This window comes from Corvus hawaiiensis, chromosome 5 (genome assembly GCF_020740725.1).
Source record: "Corvus hawaiiensis isolate bCorHaw1 chromosome 5, bCorHaw1.pri.cur, whole genome shotgun sequence".
Classification (NCBI taxonomy): Eukaryota; Metazoa; Chordata; class Aves; order Passeriformes; family Corvidae; genus Corvus; species Corvus hawaiiensis.
The window spans coordinates 69,948,247-69,972,373 of NC_063217.1; the positions used below are offsets into that span (position 1 = coordinate 69,948,247).

A 24,127-nucleotide genomic window follows, 5' to 3' on the forward strand; every position below is an offset into this window, starting at 1 on the left:
AGTGACAAAAGAGTCATGAAACAAACATCCAACCACAAATAATTTGTTGGTTTTATTTGTTCACATTATCCTGCTGACACGGCATGTTTTCCCCTGCTGACTGCGCTTGCCGTATCGGCGCTGGAGCCTGGCAAACGTGGAGGCTGCTTTCTGCAGAACAAAAGTGATCAGAATCCATGCGCAACTCCTTGTGTGTCACCTGTGTCTACACGTGAGATCAGCAGAACCAAGGAAAAGGGACCCCAGGATGAAGTAAAAAGAAGAAACAGAAAAGATCTGTGCGACAGTTGACTATTTTAGCAGCAAATTCAGCCTAGAAGAAAGGAAAGCAAAAGGAGAGGCTCACGCTGGAAGCAGCATCCCAGTGCCTCTGAAAGGTGGACAAGGATTTCCCTCCTCCATGTGGGTTCTGTCAGTATGGAAGGTCATCTGGGAGTCACATGTGACCCTCCCAATCACTTCCTAATCCTCAATAAGCAGAGGAAAGAACCCACTAGAACCAAAAGAACGCAAAGCACAATCTGTTAAGGCCATAAAGGGCCACAGAACCCTTAAGAGTTTAGGAAAATGTGAAGGACCCCTTGAAAACATTAGGTTGCCTGCTGCTTTTTGTTTAGGTATCTCCATCCAGCCATCACAGGAAAGATACACAGGCTCTTGGACGTCTCCCTAACAGTTCTCATTTTAGGTAATGTAAATAACATTTTTTACATTAACATCTTATTTATGTAGGATCTTCTGTCTCAGCAGATGTCCTACAGCTGTAGGTGTATAAAATATAAAGCAGGGCTGGGGGCGGCAGGGGAGGATTGATCTCTTCCTTGTACTCAGGCAGCTGAGGAGGCAATTTAGTGGTGCCATGGAAGTGTTATGAGCTAATATCACACAAGCTGGATATCAGGCCACTGCTGAGTAAAACACAGTTTGTCTCATCCCTTGATGTCCCACATATTATATTTTTAAGTCAAAGATGTAGAAGTGTCATTATTTTTAGAGAAGCAATTTCTATTTTTAGGTAGAAGTGAGTACGTAGAAGAGAATCACAGAATCACAGAACATTTGGGTTGGAAGGGACCTTGAAGCCCATCTCATCCCAACTCCCTGCCATGGGCAGGGACACCTTCCACTCACCCAGGTTGCTCTGAGCTCCATCCAGCCTGGCCCCGAGCACTGCCACGGATGGGGCAGCCACAGCTGCTCTGGGCAACCTGTGCCAGGGCCTCACCATCCTCACAGAGAAGAATTTTTTTTACTAATGAAGATTTCCCCTACTGCAACTACTCACAGATGTCTGTGGGCCTGTGCTGCTGTTCCTAACTAACCACAGAGAACCAGCTCTTCAGCTGCTGTAAGCCAGCCAAGTGCCCTTGTTTTCAGCAAAAAGAGGCCAGTTTTGCACCAGGACTAAAAACTCTTCAGAGCAAAAAACACCACGAGGCAGTCAGACCCAGGAATCTGCACTATTTAATCCTATTAAAACCATTTATCAAAGGCAGATTTTAGCTTCACAACCTGTTGCTTGTTGTTCAGGAACCCCACAGTTTTGCCCATTGCCTTTTATTTTCCAGGCACTATAAAATCTGCAGCTTTGTTTTCCACCAAGTGACAGTGTCTCCTGCCAAAGGGCAGGGAAGTGCTGATCAGACAAATTGGAAAAGGTTCTCTTAGTTTTCATACCACAGCTTTTCTCTTGTCACTGACATTTTCCAGATTAAAAACTCAGTGCTCTACAAGATTCATTTATAAGTGTAAAAAAAAACCCATTTCAAAACTAGCTACAGACAAACCCTATTAAAAATCCAGGACATGGTGTACTGCACGAGCAGAACAGTTAGATATGTACGTGCCTGGCTATTTCATGGATGGAAAAAGAAAAATTGACCCAATTACAGACCTGTCATACTCCACTTCTCTCTTCAGAGTATTGAATGTCACTTAAACCAAAGCAAACAGCCAAGCTCATTTCCCGTGACAAACATCCAGGGACATCTTAAAGTCAAAACAGAAGCAACCAAAATCAGAAGGCAGAGGCAACTTTGACAAAGCTTCAGAACCTCGTCAGATGCAATTATTCAGTGAGTGCACTCAAATCAATGAAAAAGAAGGGCCCCCTTTGCCACAAAAAGCATTGAAAAGTTTCAGGGGGATGCTATTTGCAGCATTAGCTTCATAAAAAGCTGCCCTAGGTTTTAATGCTAAGAACAGGTGAATAAAACCAATGCTGAGAAAACCAAAAGGGGTACAGAACAACAAACAACAACAGAATTTAATATAATGTCCCTCAAATAAATTCCCACCTCACTGCAATTAAAAACTTCAACCACAAAAATCAGTTCTGTCAAAGTAACAACAATATTTCTTACCTCCTTTACATGACTCGAGCTGCAAACTACTTTGGGGGGGGAAAAAAAAAGGATCAAACCCCCTAAACATAACAGGATTAGAAAAGCTCCAAGTGACACCCATACCTGGTGCATGCTTTACCCCAGCTGGAAAGTAATTTCCTAGTAAAACTAAGGCTACAAGTTTTGAGCATCACTGGCACTTACCAGGAATGACCTCGCTCAGGAGCAGTAGAGAAAAATTGTCATCCTCAGGGACCTATTTGTTCCATCAGGATCTCTTTTCTACTTCTTGTGCTTTGAGTGATTGGGTGGTGCTGTAAGTGCAGACCAAGCACTGGAGATTCTGTGGGTAATTTTAATAGAAGTGTATTTGACATGGATAAAATAAGCTGGTTATTTGGTTTTTCTGTGGCATTTCTGAGAAGCCAGAGTTTTATGCAATTCCATAAAACAATTGCTGAAATGTCAGGGTGCTCCAGTAGATTAGATACACTGATTTTTGGCTTTCAAAGGATTGCTTTCTTGCATGATGTTACCTTTGAGTGCTTTCAGCTTTGATTAAATCTCAAAAAAGCCCCCCTACTTTCCAGTCTGTGTTGCCTGTATAGACTCTAATTCAAATCCAGAACAGGAGTCAGATGAAACCATGATGCCCCATCCCTGGAAGTGCTCAAGGCCAGCTTACAAATGGGTAACCTGGGAGCAAACTGGTCTAGAGGAAGGTGTCCCTGCCCATGGCAGGGGGGCTGGAACTGGGTGATTTTTAAGGTCCCTCCTAACATAAAACTTTTGCTTGTCCTTTTTCCTGGTGACAGTAACGGGCTCAGACTGAAATACCAATCAATTTCCCTTTTACAAAAGCATTTTCTCCCTTGTAAAAGAGCGTTTAGGCAGAAATTCACAGGCAGTTAGGAATGTTGTCCTGGCAATATCGAAAGCGATGGCTGCCTTGGGACACCAGCCTGGTCCAAGCATTCCAAGGCTGAGGGTGGGTTTTCTTTATCAGAACTCACTGCTCTTTTTCAAAACTAGCAGGCTGCCTCTGGCAGGAGTTCAGAAGAACATGACATGTTGATTACAGCCCCACCTGCAAAGCAGGGAGGTGTCACCATCACAGAAAAGGCATTCCCTGCCACATGGGGCTACGCAGCTCTACCAAGTCCAGCCTGTTCTTATGATTGTGATGAATTCTACAGGTGTAAAAAAAATTCTATCTTAAAACATTATTCATTTTCCTTTTTAATATGCTTAACATCAGTTGTTTTAAGAGAGACAAACCGTTCCAGCTCTCACTTAGCTTTCTACGAACTACAAGGAATTCTTGTAAAACGATGCTGTCACATAGTTTCTTTGCCAAGGTTTAACAAATTGTTTTAATAAAGACTTGCATTATTGAACAAGAGTTGTATTTTAAAAGAAATTACAATGCTTATTTGTAAGGATTCTAGATTATTGCACCAAAATGTGCTTTTTGAATGATTCATCAATATCCATTTCTCATCCCCTATGTTCTTCTATATTAATGTTTGTTCTCTATATTAATGTTTATTTCTTATTCCCTAATTTGCTGTTCTAGCTAATTGCACAAGATATGCAAGGAGAAACACTAATTACTAAATCAGACTCTGGCTTTTAAAAGGCTCAGGGGAAATAAACCAACAATGGGAAGACAGGGACCTGTTTATTTTCCCTGCTCCTTGTCTGACGTGCTGCACAAAGAGTCACAGTGCTTTAAGGGAACGCACGGAATCACACGGTACAGCAGCTTGGGCTTTTATGGCTGGGGGGAGGCAGGTTGCTAATCTGTTTTCTAAGCCTAGAGTCCTGACAGGGAGTTTGCAGCGTATTAATTGCCATGTGGAATGAATGTCCACGGATGTGTGTTGCTATGCATACGTGTCACAGAATCATTTAGCCTGGAAAAGATCATCAAGTCCAACCATTAACCCAGCACTGCCAAGTCCACCACTAAACCATCTCCCCAAGTGACACATCCTTTTCTGAACATTTCCAGGGATGTTGATTACATCACTTGCCTTGAAAGCCTCTTCCAATGTCTGCTCCACTTTCTTCTCTTGACTGATGACACAACATGTGAGTTATCTATCACACGTCATCCTTAGGGCTCACTCTAGAAAGACCAAAATGTTTTTAACCCCTTTGCTGTTGCTTTGTCCCAACTGACAAAATTTTCTGATGTGGGGCTTTCGTCCTTATTTTCTTCTAGCTGACACTGTTTGGTGACTCCCTGAAAATGCTCCCTCTGAGAGGATGTAAATTAAAGTCAAATGAATGTAGTTCAGCATTCCTGTTTCCCAGGAGTTAGGAGGAGCCATTTCTAGTCATTCTCCATGTCTTGCCAGGTGTGCTTGCCAGCTGTAAGGGAGGAAGGAAAGCAACACCTTGCTGAACCCTCATTTTGCCCCACACTGAAAGGAGTGGGAAGATTGCGTAAGACTGGGATGAAGTCAAGCTCCAAGCAGGCACAGTGTGCTCCCTATCAATGCCAATGGAATGCTGCCATTTGACTGGCCCAAGGCACCACGCAGCCCTTAAGCCCTTTGGGTGTTCTCAGTGGAAAAAGTGGTTGGTGGAGACTTCTGAAAATTGCAGAAAATCGCCCAGAATTTCTGAAAATACTTCCTTGGATTGACAGATGGAGAGTCTTTTTTTTCCTCACCAATAACGGCAACTTAGAGGAACAGATACAGGTCATTCATGTGGAAATTGTTATTTTTTTATTTGGTTTTTTTTGTACATGCTCATTAATGAAATACATGTAGCCCTAAAATTGACGAGCGAGTCTCTTGAGGATTTACTTTGTGAAGCCCAGAGATAAAGGTGCTTTTAAACTCACAATCCAACTTAGAAAGACTCTATGCACTTCTGATCATCTCAGCACAGAAGGATGATGAAACCTAAACATCACTGGAAAAAAAGGCTGTAAAAATTATGAAGAGTCCAACCATATTTTATTGCTGGAAAAGGCTCTTGTAAGATGGCTGAATGGAAGGTGAGGTTCATGCAAAATGTAGGAAAGGCCAGTTTAGTGCAAATATCTAAATTTTAAAAAGAGAGGTTGTGATGCTGACTGGCAACTTAACCATGTGCTGTCAGTCATCCTCATTAAGTGCTATTTATAGAAAACCGAAGTGAGCACATTGGGATGAACAAAGAGCTGGTTTCACAGAGCAGAGGGAAGGCTGGCAGAATTAATACATAGATGGTCATGGAATGGTGAACAGTAAAATGCTAAGATGATAAAGCAAAGAGATCAACCTCTTCACTTTCTTCCCTCAGTCCTACTTCGTAAAATAGCAGACTTTTCTCTTAATCAAACTCCTAATTATGGATCCTTTGAAATTGGGAAGGAGAATGAGGAGAAAAAGATGATTAAATCTTTTTTCTTTTTCTCCTCATTCTCCTTCCCAATTTCAAAGGACCCATAATTAGGAGTCTCTTCTAGAATTCAGTTAAGAAAATACCATTTACACATCCTAACACTGAAGAATAATACATGAATTTTGTGCTTCAAAAACACAACCTACAATAAAAACACACTACTCTGAAAGAGCTTCCACCACATCCAATTTACCTTAAGAACACTGGAAGCTCGAGTCCTTTGGCTGGCTCCATCTCCTGCTTTTGAAGACATCAGTGAGATCCCGCAGCCCCTTGCAGCCCCAAGCCTTCTCATTCCCAGACTGAAGCAATGTGTCTCCAGCTGGATTTTGCACTGCTAACTGATACTCCCTGACACAGGTTGTGGTCTGCAGCATAGACTCACAGTCTGATCCTCAATGGGGGACGTTTTCAAAAAAATGTTGGACTTTATGTTACTTTTCAATGTAACTCATTTTATTATTAATTTCGTGGTTTTAAAGCTGCAAAACTTTGATGAAGAATACTGAAACCAGATTAATCTAGATTTCACTCCTTTTATTAATTTATTCCTCTACCACAAATTGCAGTATTCTTACATTTTCCCTTTCACAGATAAAAAAGAGAAAGCCAAGTACATCTGCCATTTCTCTGTCCATTGTCATCTAATTAGTAACATCATCAGGAGAAAACATCTCCACCTGAGATGGCAAAGACCGTTCAGCAATCTACCAGCAGAAAGACAGGTCAGAGACAAATTGCTGACATGAGATGTGTTTGGAGGCTCCTGCACACTGCAGTGAGCAGCGCAGACTGTTTTTCTTTCCACATATTTATGACTTACAATACATCCCAGATTTTGAAATGGGACCACGTAGTTCTAATGATGAACCAGGGGAATTATGCAGTTCACTCCCTCACAACTGGTAACTTCGGATGAGTGCTTCCCTTGGAATCCTTTGCTGAACCTCATCATGAAAGAATTATAAAAATAGGGCAGAAATGGATCGTATGTTTAAGTGTCAAAAACATCTCTATGCCTTTCAGAAACAGGGAAACAAGGAAACCAGTAAAATATACATTTGTCTACCATAAAGTGTCAAAATTTAGAGGAAGGCAGTACTACTTGATAAATTGTAAACTTTGCTAAAGTTATGACATACATTTTGTGTAAGTCCACATTGTATATTATTCTCCTTTAGCAAAACTTTTTGATAATTTCAGAGTGCTTAACTGGCGTAACACAGCCCTCAATATGTTTGGTGTTACATTTAAAAGCTTTCATTTCTTAAAGTTTTCATGTGTTATTAAAATCACTGCTTGGATGTGGTACAGTTTGTATTAAAGGATAATATTGAAACTAAATATACAGCTTTTTAACAGATGTTTAATTACAGCAGCTCCTCAAACTCTGAAATCACTTTGTGGATCTCATGTTATTTCAGATGAAATGACTTACATACCAATGTGGGCTACTTTGGCCCATTATCTTTTCACTTTAGAGGGGCATGATGAAGTTGGGAGTGCTTTTAGCCAAAAGGAGCTGGTTCCTAATTGGCAGTTTTGAGACAAAATAAACCCTAAACCAAACAAGTAACACATAAAACCCCCTTGAATTGTTGTCCTTTTTTAAGTTCTTTACACTTACCACTAATTCGAATTGTAACCTCAGAACTCACCTCTTGCCTGCAGCCTTAACTTTTCCACTCTCTGCATTCTCCAAGAAGTTGTCCAAGCTCTGATTTATCCCTTTGTAAGTATGAAAGAATGCAGTTATTTATTGTTCAACTGCTGCTTTATGACAGAAAGCTCTTGTTCTCACACTCCTCACTGTCTGTGTACTGGAAAGCTCCAGCTTGGAGCAGAGGTGGAAATCATGGTTAAAAAATGTGAAACCAGTTGCTGCTGATAAAACCCTGCAGACTAAAATACAGTTTTTATTATTTTATTAGAAATGTGAAAGTAGATTTGGTACTTTTGGACACTATCTTAGGCTCAACAACCTCATGATACTCTTCTCCGTCTTCCTGAGATAGGTACTTGCTTCTCAAAGCCTGTTTTCTGATTAAAAAGTTTATATAGCTTAAAAACCTTATAACTTAAACCCAAAAGCGAAGATCAAGGAGTGGAAATTAGAGAGAAAAGACAAAAGGTTTCCAATAACACACACTAAAGATTTTAAATAAATATTTTAATTCTATTATTGGCATTTACAGGTAGAAAGCATACAGTATGTTACAATTTTATCAAAATGTGAAAAATATGGATGTTACATAAGTAACAAATGTAAAAAAAGTATTTTTCTTACCTTCCCTGAAAGTAAGAAAACTATTCAGCATAGGAAAATATTGATATAAAAACACAGCTTAGGTAAAAAAAAAAAAAAATTGAAGTTTTTACACAGTACAATAGGTTCATCAGATCTGCATGAAGACGTAAGAACTTTGTGAGGTTCTATTTTACCTACAACTTTAGGGAACTGGGGGCAACTGGTAAGCTACATTAATGAATCTACAAGTAGTTTTCCCTCATATCCGCTCCAAAATGCTAGAGTGCAGTAATTTCCTATACAATAAATAATTCTTCAAAGTTTCCATCATAGAAAATCATAGAATGCAGAAAATGCCACTCCAAGGTCACAGAGGCTAGGCAGTGCTTTAATAATAACTATGATAATACTTATTATAGTGCTTTATAATGTTGAAGCACTTCAGATGAGTTAACTAATTAGCCCTCACAACACCCTGTGAGGCAGGGAACTAAGTGTTTTTCCTACCTTTCCACGGTACAGATGGGGAAATGGAATCAGGGGAGAAGCACAGGCTGCAGCAGCAGCACAGCCAAGCTGAGAGGCCAAGAGATGTGGGAATGGAGAGGTTTGTCCCTTGCTGCTGTAAGCCAGGGGGCTGGGCTGGGCTGACAAATGACCATCAGGAATCACTGAAGGGGGGGGGGGAGGGGGTAGGAAGGGACCAGGATTAAGTAAGCATCCCCAAAAACATTTCATAGAGATTCAGAAGCTCTCACACAACTTTGTTCAAAAAAAACAAACCAACCAACCAACCAACAAAAAAAAAAAAAAAAAAAAGGAGAAAGGAACCTGAAACAAACAAATAAACAAACTGAAAAGAAAAAAAAAAAAAAATCCTAAAGTGCTGACTGGCTTGAGCTGCTTCTAGCACCTCTTGTATGGAATAAGACTTACAGCAAGCACTGTTGCCAGCAATTATTCAAGCTGATTTCATCCATAAAGTCACATGTGAGCAACTGCAGGATATGGTAACTACATTTTCTGAGACACCTCACTACTGTAATTCCTTCATTCACCATCTTACTTCCATGCGCTTCTTAAGGAAAATGAAATCCTCAGTACTCTTGCATCGTAAAACATGTTAGTAGCTGGAGACAATATGCACATCCTTCACAACTGGAACAAAAAATTAGTTCATTTTCAGAACAAAGCATTATTAATTTAAGAATCACGAACCAAACAATGGTAAATAGGAAACCCTTTCCAAAGGCTGCATGCCGAATATCTGGTTTGCAAATACAATGCATGCAGGAGAAATAAATTCATCCAAGCATAATTAAATTAAAAATGTCTTAAGTCTCTTTCAGCAGCATAATGGTTATTATTTTTAAAGTCTCCTCCAACCAGACTGGCCTGGGGTTCAGATGCTGACCTTGGCTTTTCTACAACCATATAATGGTTTGAGCAGGCCCCGCGGCTTTGCACTGTGGCAATACCAGGAGACAAAGCCTATACATACTGTTCTGCCTCCCCTTCCTTGGGAACAGGCTTCGCTGTACCACCTTTGCTGTCTTCACTCACTGCTGCTGCTGCTGTTTTTTCAGGAAGCGATGCCAAATCTTTGAAAACATCCACATAATGCCCAAAGCCCGGGCCCCAGTTCAAGAGGTTGTCCCAGTTGAAGCTTCCCGCTTGCTGCCCCAGCTTCCCGGGCAGGGAGCTCTCCCCGGCGCCGGCTGCCTGTGCCCCCACGGGCCCGCCCTCGCCGCGGCGCCCCGGGTACCGCCGGGGCTTCAGCCTGGAGCCGTAGTTGTCCTCGTCATCCGCGTCGGACTCGTTGACCTGGGATAACTTGGGCATCCTGGAGGTGTACGCCACGGGCTTATCCCGGTCGTACTCCATCTCGGAGCAGGTGAAGGACTCGTGCGAGTCGCTGTCGGAGGAGGACTCGGGAGCGGGAATGCCGTCGGCCGGGTTCCTCGTCCGGGACAGAGGCCTCCGGCAGTCCTCCTCCGAAGAGGAGCGGCCGTGGTCTGCGCTGCAGATGCTGGGGTTCCTGGGGCGAGGGGTGTTCAGTCTCTCCACCTCTTCGATGGACAGCCCCACCGGAGGAGACGTCTCCAGCGGGATCTGCCCCATGGGCTGCTTCAGGCGGCTTCCCGGGCGGGAGCTGTGGCTCGCCATGGTCTGTGGGCTCTTGCTTCTCCTCCCCAGCCGAGTGGCGTAGTTGAAGATGCCGGGCTGGCAGACATCGCCGTGCATCTCCAGCGGGCTCCCTTCCCTGATGGCGAGGTGCAGCTCCCTGGCCGGGCTGTGCCTGTAGAACGTCGAGGATTTGGAGAAGGGTGCGGGGCTGTGCCGAGACAGGGGGTTGGGAGTGGGGCACGCCGAGTGGCTTAGGGACGTTGTCCTCAAGCCCTGCCCGTAGGCGGGCTGGTAGGTCAGGCTGCTGGCGCCCAGGGGCATGGGGGACTGCCGCGCGAAGCCCAGCGGGCTGTGCCTCTGGATGGAGAACTTGGGAGTGTGGCTCCGGAACTGCTTGTAGTGCTGGATGATGTCGGCGTCGGAGGGGGCGATGCTGCTGGCGTTGTCGATGTCGTAGTGCTCGATCTCTGGCTCGGGAGAGGCCAGAGGGGCGCTGGGGATCGTCTCCGTGGTGTGCGGGATGTCCGTCTCGTCGTAGATGAGGTAAGGGTTTTCCCTTTCGATGATATCAGGTTTCGGGTTCCCCTCGGGCTGCTTCCTGACAGTCATGTCATCACCATAGGGCGGGATGTTGTCAGGGTCATCAAACGCCACATTCTCGCTGCCTTTTTTCTTCTTCTGCTTTGTTTTCTTCTCCTCCTTCGGCCCCTTTGCCTTCTTCCCCCGGCACTGGTTGCAGAGGATGAGGCTGAGCACCAGCAGCGCCAGCAGCGTGGCGCAGCTGCCCACGATGGCCGGCACGGCCCAGAGCGGCAGGGACAGCTCGGTGGGGTGCGGCGACGGCAGGCACACGTGGCCCCCGCCGATGCCCGCCCGACACTCGTGGCCAGGGGCACACAGGACGCCCAGGCACGCCACCACGGTCTCGCACGTCCGTCCCGCGTACGCCTCGGGGCAGCTGCAGGTGAAGCCGGCGTGGGGCCCGGGCTCGCAGCTGCCCCCGTTGTGGCAGGGGCTGGAGGCACAGGCGCCCGCAGGCACGCACTGGTAGGCGAACCAGAGGTTGATGCACATCAGCTCGCCCCAGCAGGGGCTGCTGGCGCACACGCTGGGGCCGCGGCAGCCGATCTTCACCGAGGGGTCTGTCTTGGACAGCGTGGCGAGGCTGTGCTTGCCGGCGAAGGGAAGGCTCTCGCCGCCGTACTTGATGTAGGAAATGCAGCCGTCGAAGCCTAGGAGAAAGAGGGACAGTCATGTTGGGGGCTGAAGGCTGAGTATGCACTGCCAACAGCACAGTACAGGCTCCGCTGTTCAGTATATAGGCCAAGAGTTCACATGGTTGCTATAGGGAAACATCTATTCTAACAGTACTTAATGTCTTTAAATTGAATTTGAATAAATATGCCTTCTAACGATTTCATTCAATATACTGAAATGCTTTTGTATCCACATCTTCCCATATTTCTAAAACTTCTTATCATTTCCACAGAGAAACCTGTGGGCAGCTGGCTTGGCTGTGCTAGCACCAAACATTATTTGAGTTTGCCTATCATGCTACTGCTAAGTCTTCTCTTGTCTTACCATCTCCTAAATTCACGACAATGCTTTTATATCCCTGAATCTTGAGTGGCCTTTTCCCAAACTTCCCATATCTCGGTTCCAGTTCTACCCTACAACAAGTTTTAGTGCTGTGAGAGCCCAGGGAGACGGAATTATCCCCAGGCTCTGTGCAGTGGTTGAGTGAGGTCACAGGAAAATCCAGTCTTTTACCAGCCTAATAATTCTCTGTGTTCCCCAGATTAAATCCTTTCCGGAAGGGTTTTGAGGTAGTGCAACCTTACAGTGATCCTTGCTTGGAGCTGTGGCAAAATGGTACAAGAGATGGATACCACTCTGTCATGAAATAGCAAATCCACTCGAGTTGTACGAGATGGTATTAAAGGTTTATAATCCTCAGAGCTGAAGATTTAGGTTCAGGTGGGAGTCCAGGCAAAAGTGATGATCACCTTGCTGCATGCGTGGTGGTTCCTTGCAGTAGTGATGTGATAAACAGCAAGGGGGAATTTGTCACATCTACCTGGATTTGGAAATTTTATTGGACACACCAACTTCACAGCCCTGTCACCCTCGTGTGTTGTCTGCCTTTAACAGCACTGCAGATATTTTTGACTCTTGAGTTCATGAAGAGTTTTATACCAGCGCCTTGTAAATCCTTGGTATGTCCTACACAATGTAACCCAATATTAAAATAAAATAAAACAAAATCATATGAATAAGAGCTTTTGGACTGTGTGTGCTTAATGGAAGCCAGACATTTCTAATTTGTCTGCCACAGCATTGGGCAGTGGTGAGAGGTTAGTGTCCTCAATTTTCCTTGTTCCAGTTTTCCTACATGCCTCTGCTTTTTCCATGTACACGCTGCTCATAAAACATACGTGTAAAAAGGATAAAGGTCAGCACAGCATCCACATGATTTCGTACCACATTTCATACATATTCACAATATACTAGTGTAAAGTGTGAACTTGCTCCACTCAAAAATACTTTGTCTGGTCACAATTCATGAAGCCAGGAAGATTTTTCAGTATAAAAATATGTGAAAAATACATCTGTATTGTCTGGAGTATCTCACGTTTTGCAGCTAAAAATCACTTCCATCTTTACTTAGCACTTGGGAAATTGTATCAAATATGTGTTATCTACTTCTTTTGCCAGGGTTTGAGACAGTAACTTTAACTCTTAAGGGAGACTGATTTACTTCTTAGCAGCTGGACATCAGTCAGAAGGTGATTCCTTACTGTCCTTGGTTTCTGCTGCTCAGAAATAAATCCTGTTCTTCATTTGACAGCAGGATAAAGCAGGAGGAAGTTGGAGTAGCATAAAATATTTAAATCATATTAAAAACAGGCTAAATCCTTCAGTACTTACCAAATCCCTGTAAAGTTTTTGTTTAGCATTTTTGCCCAAATGAAAGATTTGCTTTGATTTTCCACATTCTGACTCAGGTAAAGAATAGATCCTTTCTTCTCCATTAGGGGAACAAAAATATAACAACTGATGTACAGACAAGCAACCTCCCTGTCTCAAAGAAGCCCTGCAGATGGAGTGCCTGCTTTTGGAAACAACAAGCCTGCAGTGTGTAGTAAAGGAACAAGGTCTGTAATCCTTGCTCATTCAATTTGCAATTTTTCTGGCAAAGGATGGATATATACTAATTACTGATAAACAGTTTGGGCAACCTTAAAGCAAACAGAGACTCTGTTCAAATCTGCTTATGTGCACTCTATTAAAAAAAAAAAAAAATTAAAATTACCTGCAACTGTGCTCTTGAAGGGTTGGCTGGATGGAATTCCTCCCAGAGAAATGGTGAGGACATTCAGCCCCCCGAAGTCTTGTGTGGCATGGAGAATGTCCCGGCTGTGAGCCCTGTCCACCGACAGGACGGTGGCAGAGCCGTTCTTCTCCAGGAGGACCGAGTGCCACTGGCCATCTGCAGCATACACCTCAGGGATGTTCCTTTCCACTTTCCCAGCAACTCCAGCATCGGATATGTAGTGCACCTTCCCACCTTTTATCTGGTCAGAAGAACACAGGATGTGTAATTTTAAGATGGTGTCCCGTAACAACTCCTACACAACGTAGCCAGTGTGATGCCCACTCAGTACAGCTACAGTAACATGTAGCTCTGGTGTAACAGAAAGCTAGGGTGGGTATATTTTTCCCCAAATAATTGCTTTGTACTAAAAAGGCATTAATTATTTAGTACTAAAAATTTGGCCAGAATTAAATACATCACATTGTAGAAACTTCTGCAGAAAAACTGCATCTTAGAGAGCTGCCACCCACTCATTCCCTGGCTAATCCTACTGAGAAGCCAGCTATAGGGCATGCACATGACAACACATTTTAATCAGAGAAAGAATAATTCTTCCTCCTTCTTCAATGCAAGTGTGGAAAATGCTTTGCAGAGTGAACAGATGTTGTCCTTGCCCAAGAAAATTGCATCCAGTTTTTATTACAACACAGTAGGAATGCATAAGGCATGGCAGGGCTTGAGCAAGAGTCCCATTTCATATCTGCTTTTTCTGTTGATTGGTATTTTGCAGAAAACCAGTTGTATTTCAGAAAACTTTCTGAAGAGTCGCAAAGTGCATGATTTTGTAAGAATTTTCAACTAGTGCTTTCTTGAGCAAACTGCTTTAAAACTTGTGAACTGCTAGGGGAAAAAAGGAAGAATATTTTGGCTTTTTCTCTTAAGAATGATGCCTCACAATTCTACTGAATCATGAGATGCGGGATTTCAAACCTCTTATTACGATCCCAAAATGAGATTAGTACAAATTCTGCATTTAAGATGTAGGAGCTTAAAAAGAATCCCCAACATCCAACCTTGCTGGTTTCTCAAATCCTGCATGAATTTGGGTATGTCAGCTGACCTCCTGAGGGTGTACAGACTTGTGTAAGCTCACGTAGGATGGCTCTGAAACTTGCTGCAAGTTTCCTTCTGTGCTCTGCACGTTTGGTTACACCTATTAAACAGAACAAGTGCTCTCCGTCCCGTGTTCCCCACCGCGGCTCGGGCAGTCTGAGATCCGTACCACGAGCGTGCGGGACGTGCACAGGCAGAGTCCAGGAAAGGTCAAAGCCCCAGGTTTGCTGAAAGCTCTCAAAGCCTTGCATCCTTTGTTCCAGGAAAAATAAGGTTCACCTGGGAAGAACTGCGAGGTGACACACCGGCTACAAGAATGCTGCTCTCGTTTCCAGAAACTGTTAAATGTTCTGGATTTGCTTCTCCGGTGATGCAAGCTGAGGACTTTGTTCAGACACTCCAGCTTTAATAAGGCTGTAAGACCACGCTCGTGTCTTGGCAGCAGCCTGAATGAATGCATCTAGCACGTATTCCATTTGGATGGAGGATACAATGGTTAATATGTGCATCCACTTCATTTCTGAAGGCAGTAATTTGGACTCTTTGAAAGTGTATTGTTCGATAAAGCTGCCCTCGGAGACAGGATGCTTTTGTTACTGATAAAACACAAAGTGGCATGTGTCTAAACTATCACACAGCCCAAGGAAAATCCCACATTTACAAATGCAGCCACACAGACTATTAAAACATATTAAACACCATTTCCCATAACCACTTATAAAAAGGTTGACTGAGACGAATATATACATATATTTATGTCTACAACCTGTAAGTGGTTTGTTATGTCTTACTCTGTCTTTAATGCCCCATAAAAAATACTGCCTTGTATTTTGGTCTTTATGTAAACAGAAAGGAAAACACCATGCCAGACAATACCCTCCAAGCTTAAGGGAAGACTGAGCACAGAATTGAAATTTTTAATTCCACCTTAAAAAAGAACTGTAGAATTATTTACCTGTCAGCAACTTTACCTGTCAGATACTTTTCCATACTGATTTATGATTCTTTAACCCTATTTCTCTGTTTCTTTAAAACTGCACGTGACTAATGCTAACAGACTCAATAAATAACATACTTGGGGAATTTGGAAAAGAAAATTTCCAGAGACAAGACTGGTCCATGACTGCTTCAACCAGGAAAAGATAAGGAATATTCTTCTTCGTGCCTTGAAGCAGAACATGTTTCTAAATTTGAAACAAAGGCTGATGCTGACAGTATTGAGTAACACGAATTTCTGGGTTTTATTTAAATGGCTGAGCAACTGACAAGTAGAATATAATGAAAAGAGTGAACCACTGAAGCAAACATATTCCTAACTACAGGGCTGATTCAACTTTACTAATATTCCGAGTCTCATTTACTGAACAAATTGGTTTTCATTTGTCTTAGAACTGAGCACTAGCCTTTACAGATTTATAGCTCATCAAATGGGATGTCATTTAAAAGGGTTATGTTCTGATTAATTCCTACAACTTGATATATGCATAGAACCATGGAATGGTTTGGGCTCCAAGGGGCCTTAAAGATCATCCAGTTCCAGCCCCTCTGCCATGGGCAGGGACACCTTCCACTAGATCAGGTTGTTTAATGCCCCATCCAACCTGGCCTTGAGAACTTTCAGGGATGGGGTATCCACAGCTTCTCTGGGCAACCTGTGCCAGGGCCTCACCACCCTCACACAGAGATCTGTTAGCTCATGTAGGTAACATGTAATCCACATCCTCCACCCGTACAATTCAGAGATCTTAGAGCTCCATTTATGCTAATTTAATCTGATTGTAGATAACATTTCCAGACAGAGCAAGACAAGACAGGCAATTTCACCTTTAACCTGCTGTATTTATCCCATTTCTTCTAACTGAATTACTTGCAATATGCACTTGTAGGAAAATAAGCTGTGACGAAGAGCCTTAGTGATAAGGAATCATTCACCTTCTTCCTTGTGGATTTTGGAGGAAGCATTTTCCATCTGAATTTGACCATTATTTAATGTAACCTGAAATATTTTCTATCTTTCATGGATTAAGGATGCCTTTATATCATAAAGCCCCCTCTTGGGTTCTTTGGGGGAAGTTTAGATCCATCATTTAGTGACTCAACTGCTCACAGTCTGAGTGGGTCTGAGATTCTCTAGTTTTACCCCAATCCCAGCTACACCAAAACCAATTAGCTACAAGAGGAAAAAATGTGAAGGCATGAAAGTAGACACAGGACTCATAGCTTTTCCCTAGCAGTTTAATATTAAAAACACATGGCAGGTTTTCTCTGAATGCTAATACTTTGGATAACAAGCATATCAAAAGACCCAAAAATCAAGTTATAAAATTGTCTGTTTTAGAGACTGACAAGAATTGTTACGACAGGTCCCTAAAGCCCAACTTCTGCACTGGGAGCAGATGGAGATGACAAGAAGAACTTTGCTGGGTTGGCTTCACTGGCATCTCGGGCCACCACTGAGGGAAATACTCATCATGATATATACTCTGGGAATGAGGAGCAGTGCAGAGGCCATACTGTACTAGCTACAGTTAAATTACTACAGTTTTACTAACTAGCATCACCTGGGAACTGCTTGGCAACAACCGGCATGCTGATGTTACCTCTCCTTCCTCAAACTTCTGCATCTGGTACTAGGCAAACCTCTGCTCTCTGCCCTTGCACAGCTGGGGCTGGGACTTGACACCCTCTGCTTGCTTGTATAACTTCACCAATATTAACAATAACATGAGTGTTTGCATAAACACAGCACCAGTGCTTCTAGCCAGGAAAGGCAATTAGTTCTCTCTCTCTTTTTTTTTTTTTTTCAATAATGCTTGGAGAGATCACCTAGCAAATTCTGCTAGGGGGAAGAAAAAAGTTTTTTCTCTCCAGAAGTCAAAATAATGAGATCTTATCTGCTAATATGAGCGAGGCAGAAACTTCCTATGAAATGATGTGGTAAAAACATATGCCAGGGAAGTAGTGCAGACTTGCTTCTTAAATGCAGCCGGTGTGTCAGGAAAGCTTTGTAACTCTTGACTAGGCAGGTGGAGAATATCCATGGGGCTGAAGCTTAGAAAGTGTGAATTTCTGTATGAATTTCTCTAAAAGTCAGGGAAGAAAAACTTGGAAAGCCTTGCAGCAGTCAAGGAAACTTGGAGCTTACACCAATCCAATAAAGGGGCTTGCCAACATCACTGCTGTACTCATTTAGAGTTATGAGTAAATGGACTGAGTCATCGCCAGGAACCGAACCGTCGCTTTCTCTTGAGAAAGGTAACTCCTGCAGCAATAAGCTCTTTGAGGAAAGAAGAAACAACAAAAAACCCCAAAGCAGTGTGGCATTTGAATCATTAATTCAGCTATGTATGCCAAAATAATTTGATATTGACACTAGTCTGTGAGTAAGCTCATGAATTCAAGTTATCCCTCACTTCCTAGTTTGATAAGCTTGAGCCATGTTGGTAGGAATTAATGAAAACCTTTTGGCAATCATTTGCTAGCTTAAGGAGGGTCTGGGTTCAAGGCTCAAAAAATCAGAGATAAAAGGCCAATAACAAAATGATTTGTTCTGTAAAGTGTAATGATGATAATAACCATGGCAATGAGCACCGTTCTCACCGCCTTAAAGCAGTCACTATTTGGAGTCTAGACAAAACTGATTAGATACAAAACCATCAAGATCTTCTGATACCTTGGCAAATAGGAAGGGAATTGCTGAGAAGATGAATGATACTGGAGCAGTGCCTAGGTTCAGTTAAAGACCTACTATTTTATAAAGGAAACAGCAAGAGTAATGGAAAAACGCGATTTTGATCACTGCACATAGGCAGTCCAATGAAATCCAACGCGGCATTAGCTGTAATCTTACCTTCACGGTAGTGAAGTTGCTGCTTTCTTGGACGTGGAGTAAAACTCCGTTCTCGCTCCTTGTCCTGAACTTCACTTCCAAGCGCTCCACGCCGGGGGGGCCCTCGCCAGCGCCCCGAGCCCCAAGTCTCATCAGGTAGTCCCGCTTCTTGTTGGGGCTCATGTGGTAGTCGAGCCGTCCCTTGCCTTCCAGTGACAGGGCCGTGTCAGCAGTAATATCTGGGACAAGAACAGGGAAGCATTGAGCATGCAGCTCATCACAGCTCCAGCCATCATCTCTACCTAACCGCGACCGCTTTCCCTCAGAGCAGAGATCAAGTTCAGAGCAGGTCATTGGGGGAGCAGGAGTGAATGGCAATTGCAGCCCCTCTGTTCTTTGGCTTCCACCAGAACGTGTGTTTGAGAGTGGGAGTGTGCGAGTAATTTACTGCTGCTATCAGTCAATAGTAAATTAAAACTCACTAGGGAACAAGTGAGGGAGTAGAGAAAAAAATTTGGCTCTCAGAACTGTAATTCCTTCTCAGGGATGTTACTGTTTCCATTACTGCAAGCAGGGTTTCATGATATATTGAACTCTAAGCTCTTCAGGGCAGAGATAATGACTTTCTATTTGTTATGGCATAAAAAAAAAGTGAATAAAAAAGGCAGAGCATTGACTACCAGATGCTGTTAAAATTATGGCTAAATTCTTTTGTAAACTGGTGCAATAAAAGCATATAAATCAGCTAAACAATAATGGGACATGTAAAAAAACAAAGCCCAGTCATTATACTACAACTACACGTAAATAAATCACTTTGCTTTCCTGGACAATCCTGTATTGATTTACAGGGCTACTCCTATGAGAGTTAATCACCCCCGAGCATAAATGCCTTGTTTTCATTTACATTTACAATATTTTCTTGCATATAATCCACAGTAAATTTGATGAAAAGGACTTCAGTTTGGAGAAGCCATAAGCACATGAACTCAGTGTTTACGTGAAGGGGTTTTCACTTACCCTCTTACCTCCCCATAGCAGACAAATCCCTCCTATGGGATACCTTTATTTTAGTTATGGATTATATGTTATTGGGAAGCAGGACTTTAAATGAGTGCAAGTTACCAGAAATGTGATATACAGACCAGAAAATATTATGTATTTAAGTTGTTGCCATTTTTAGCTCATGAAAGGACAACAGTCCATTGTGGACTTTTAAACTGCTTAAGAGGCAACATGGTGCTTACTTTCATTATTTTACAGAATTCATTATCCCATGGCCATGAAAAGAAACTCTTAATGGCCTTTGGCTGAGCCACAGTTAGATGTGTGTTAAAGACAGTGAAACCTCCTCCTCACATTTTTCACAGTGCTTTCCCGTCAGTCCATCCTTGCAGTGACACTGCTGCCACGACCACTGATCCACACAAGTGCCACCATGTTGGCAGGGGCTGGTTGTGCAGGCACCTTCCAGTCTGGGACACCTGAAAGAAATCAGATGAGTAGATGCTGAAGGATGTGCACACAAATAAGCAGAGCAAACATGCTGGGAAGCATCCTGTGTTTAAATGGTACTGCCTTTCTACCCCTCAGAGATTCAAAAATGGCTCTTCTTCCCATCCCTGGAAGTGTTCAGGGCCAGTTGGATGGGACTCTGAGCAACCTGGTCTAGCGAAAGGATCTTTAAGGTCCATTCCAACCCAAAACCAATGTGCGATTCTAAGAACCTCTGTAGACAGCTCAAGTTTCTAAGCAGATCCCAATTTTCAGCATCAAGTTATGACAGTCTTACAAAAGAGGAAGGAATTCAGAGACAGCCAAATTCCCATTATCTGTTATGCAAGGGAGATGAAACTTTTTTAGGCATTTTTTTATGCTGCAGACTGCCAGAGCCTTTGCCTTACAATGAGCAGGGCAAACATGGGGGTTGAGAGAGGAAGTGTGAATAAGAAATCTGGATGGAAGACTGACATTATTGCTACAACTGTGACTTCAAATACTGAGGTGGAAAAAACAATAGAATCAAATAGTTTAGCATTTCTGAAAGATCACTCGGAGGATATGAGGGAAATTCAGTGACACTTGAGAGGCAAAGTGAGAGAACAGACATGGTGGATTAAGAGGAAATAAAAGGGAGTAGAGGGTTAGCAAACAGTATGAGTATAGTCAAACCCAGGTGGAATTTATAAAGAAACCCAAGAACAGCGGCTACTCAATTTCAGCCTGCAAAGCAACTTGAATAATCATAGACAGTAGAAATGTAATGATGCTGCTTTTTTGAAGACTCTGTAATCTTTAGTGAACCTGCCACCCAAATTCACTTTCTTCCTACATTTTTCTCATTTTACAGTAGGTTTTAAAGTAATTTTTTTCTAACATGAAATATCTATTGGTGTCTGAATGGAACAGCATTCATGACAGCTTCCTTTATTGCAAACGGGGTCCATTTGATCCCATATATAGCAGACGTACTGATCTAAGATTCCTTGAGCTGCCAAAGCCTGGCTGGGCTCCAGGGGACGTCCGTTGACTGCAAACTCCATTATGCAGCCCACAAAATCATGGCTTTCCACCTGTCCTCTCCTCTGAAGGATGGGCTCTACGGACCTGATGCCACCTACAGTAACTCGATTTGGTTGTACATCGAGTGTCCTGTAAAAGAGAAAAATAACTAATCAGTACCAGACATTAGGATAGTGATGACAGCACAGGAACTGCAACCATCAGCTACAGCCTGCAGCTAAAATTCCTCTTCCCAAATTGGTATTTTACATTTAGAAGGGGAGACAGAGAGATCAATAGCACTTGAACAGCTGTAGTGGGTATGACTCTAAATTAACATTCAGTTTGCGTGTCAAAATTTCTATTCACTTGACTGAGCAGTGTGCTTGAGATCACAAAGAATAAGGCTTTGTACCCAACTATAATTTAGATATTAGGTGATACTTAAACAGCAGGAAGACAGACTCATTGTTTTGCTAAGATATAATACCTCCGCTGGCAGAGAAACCCTGTGTGGCAGGAAACGTGATTGTGATTATTGTAAGAAATTAGCCAAAGTGATTGGGATTAAAGTTATTGTTATCTCCAAAGATGCAACCCAAAGGCTACTGAGTTAGTTACAGTAAATACAGAATAAAGTTTGTTTTCTTTACTGGACACTGTTTATGAACTCAAAACTGTAACAGAAAACACCTGAAAACAATGTCACAGTAATTACTCTTAGTATTTTTTTTAAAGACAGCAGTAATAAGGTGATTTTATTTCCTATGTCTTTATGAGAAATGAAAAGTGCAATTTAAATAAATACATGACCCCAAACCATTAGGCAATAGATCATATCCTCATTTACACCACAGTACAAGCTACTCATGGCCATGCATTTCTGGACTGCCACCAGAGCCTGGGGACAGAGATGGTGTCAGGAACTGCGGATTTCTGAGCAAACTCCTTGTTATGATCCAGTTCCATACAGAAATGCAGCCTGACCTAACAAGTAGCAGCACACGTATAAAACCCAGTTTGCTTCCACAAAGATGGAAGAAACTGACTCTTGGGAGCCTTATCATTACTCCAACTTTCTCTGGCTTTACAGGGAGATTTCTTTTTAATTTTACTTTTAATTTGACTCCAAAAAAATCCCACCCAAACCCCAAACTAACCCCACAAAAATGAAGAAATATTTACCAGTCAGTTGAAACAGCAACGTTGCTAACAGTGCAGTAGCCTGGCTCCTGATCCTCTGAGCAGGAATCCACCGTCAGGGATGCTGCCTGCAAAAGGCATGCACACAAATATGCTGAATGTTACAAGGCTTTAGTCCCCAGCCACATGAACTAGCTATGCTTAAGTGTATCATATCAAGGACTTGTCTAGAAGGGAGTACTTGTATATTATGATGTGACTCAGGATTGCAGAGTGCTTCAGAGCCACTGCTCAACTCCATACTCCACCAGCACAGCGAGGACACCACCAAGGTATGGGTAAGAACAGGTGTGGAGCCAACTGTCTGCTTCATACACAGAAGCAGTTAAACACCAGTTTTTCACATTTGGGGAGGATTTCTTTCATATTTGTTTGCTTTACTCCTTGAAAGTGCAGTTATTTTGGCTTGTACTGTATCCTATTCCTGATATGGTTCAGATAATCTGAGCAAAAACCTGCTCCCTCCAATCACAAAGGGTGTTCTTTCACGGCCTTGACCATGACATTAAACATAGTGAGCTTGATAAGAAGCATGTTACAAAAGCTGGGAGTACAAACAGTTAGATTACTAGTTAAAAAATAATAATCCTGGGAGTAGGAACACTGAGATTACTAGTAATAAATAATATCCAACCACTTAATAAAACTCAAAAAGTAACCAAATGGACCTGCTTAAAGTAACCCCTTGACTAAGAGGTCATGAGGGATCTCAACTTTGATAATGGAGAAGCATCTGGACACCGAGAGTGTGACTGAGCTGATGTTTAGAGAAGTGCCAGGCATTATCAGTACTTACAGCTGTCTTACTCTTTATTATTACTATTATTATTTTTATCCCCAAGCCATCAAGTCCCAGACAACGAGGTTGCCTCAACCTGGTCTAGTGGAAGGTGTTCCTGCCCACAGCAGGGGGGCTGGAACCAGATGATCTTTCAGGTTCCTTCCAACCCAAACCATTCTGTGATTCTGTGACTACCCATCCAACTTATTTACACTAAAGCTACTCATGGCACTTCTATGTGTAATGTATAAAAGTCTAACCAAAGTTGTCCCTAAAATCATGAAATAACTCCTGCTGATTTAAAAAGAAGTTTTTATTTTATTCCTTATTTAGCAAAGAATTGTCCCCACAGTGATTTATTAATAACAGATGCGCTGAAAGAAAAAAAAAAAACCAACCAACCCTGAAGGTTAGTTATTCTTTAAAACAAATTTTCAGAAAAATAAACATAATCTCCACAATGTGCATCTCCTCATGTTTCAGCTAGATGTGTGGTACAGTTTTACAGCAAATTTAAATCAAACGCCACCTTTAAAAGTGCCTGGGTTTATATTTTGATTTAGATTACTCTATGGGAGCTGAGCAAGCAGCACTGGCTATCAGTACATCATTACTCTGCAGAGGTTTTTTCTACTGCCTGCAAATAAGTTTGCTAACAACAGCCTGTTGAACTCCCCACAGATTGTCCATGCTTGTTCCAAATACATGCTGCAAGCTGACACACTGTATTGACCAAATAAATTCAGAGTTCTTAGTCCTAAATCATGCCCTTCAGTACGATTAAATTGTTCAATTTGCTATTTTTAATGAGAGCTTATCTTGAATTTCTTTCCATACAAATGAGCAAAGTGCTTCTCCCAAGAAATGTCAGTCTGCAGTTCCAAGGCAGATTATAGCCCTGTGTAAATGAAACAATTCAGAGGAAGAATAATAAGCTGGCTGCTCTGTATGCCACCACATGCATACATATTTTCCTTCAGAACATCAACAACAAAAACTGAAATGAGTTTTTTGTTCTTAGCTCAATCAGCATAATCTCCCTAACTTACATTGCTATGTGCTCTGCAAGCCAAGCTCCAACCCCAGCTGAAGGGCTGGATATTTGAGAATATATTTTACTTGGACCAGAGTTCATACAATCTATTTTCTAATGTTAGTCAAATGTTCCTGCTTGTTACTTAAGCATTACTCTACAGTTACCTTGCCACATTATGAGCCTTTCTATCCTGTCACTCTGCAATAGCTCAGGAGTGACAACTTA

The 24,127-nt window shown here is 42.5% G+C and overlaps 1 protein-coding gene across 1 annotated transcript in view; it reads right to left on the reverse strand.

The window, feature by feature from the left end:
* Positions 1–7,896: 7,896 nt before the first annotated feature.
* FAT4 (FAT atypical cadherin 4) overlaps positions 7,897–24,127 on the reverse strand; it is a 123,919-nt gene continuing 107,688 nt past the window's right edge. Inside the window, exons 12-17 of the mRNA XM_048304300.1 lie at positions 22,068–22,153; positions 20,853–21,032; positions 19,740–19,864; positions 18,402–18,619; positions 13,436–13,697; positions 7,897–11,354 (exon numbers count right to left, since the gene is read on the reverse strand). Of these exons, the coding sequence (XP_048160257.1) occupies positions 9,487–11,354; positions 13,436–13,697; positions 18,402–18,619; positions 19,740–19,864; positions 20,853–21,032; positions 22,068–22,153 (2,739 nt within the window). The 3' untranslated portion in view covers positions 7,897–9,486. The remainder of the gene's footprint in view (positions 11,355–13,435; positions 13,698–18,401; positions 18,620–19,739; positions 19,865–20,852; positions 21,033–22,067; positions 22,154–24,127) is intronic.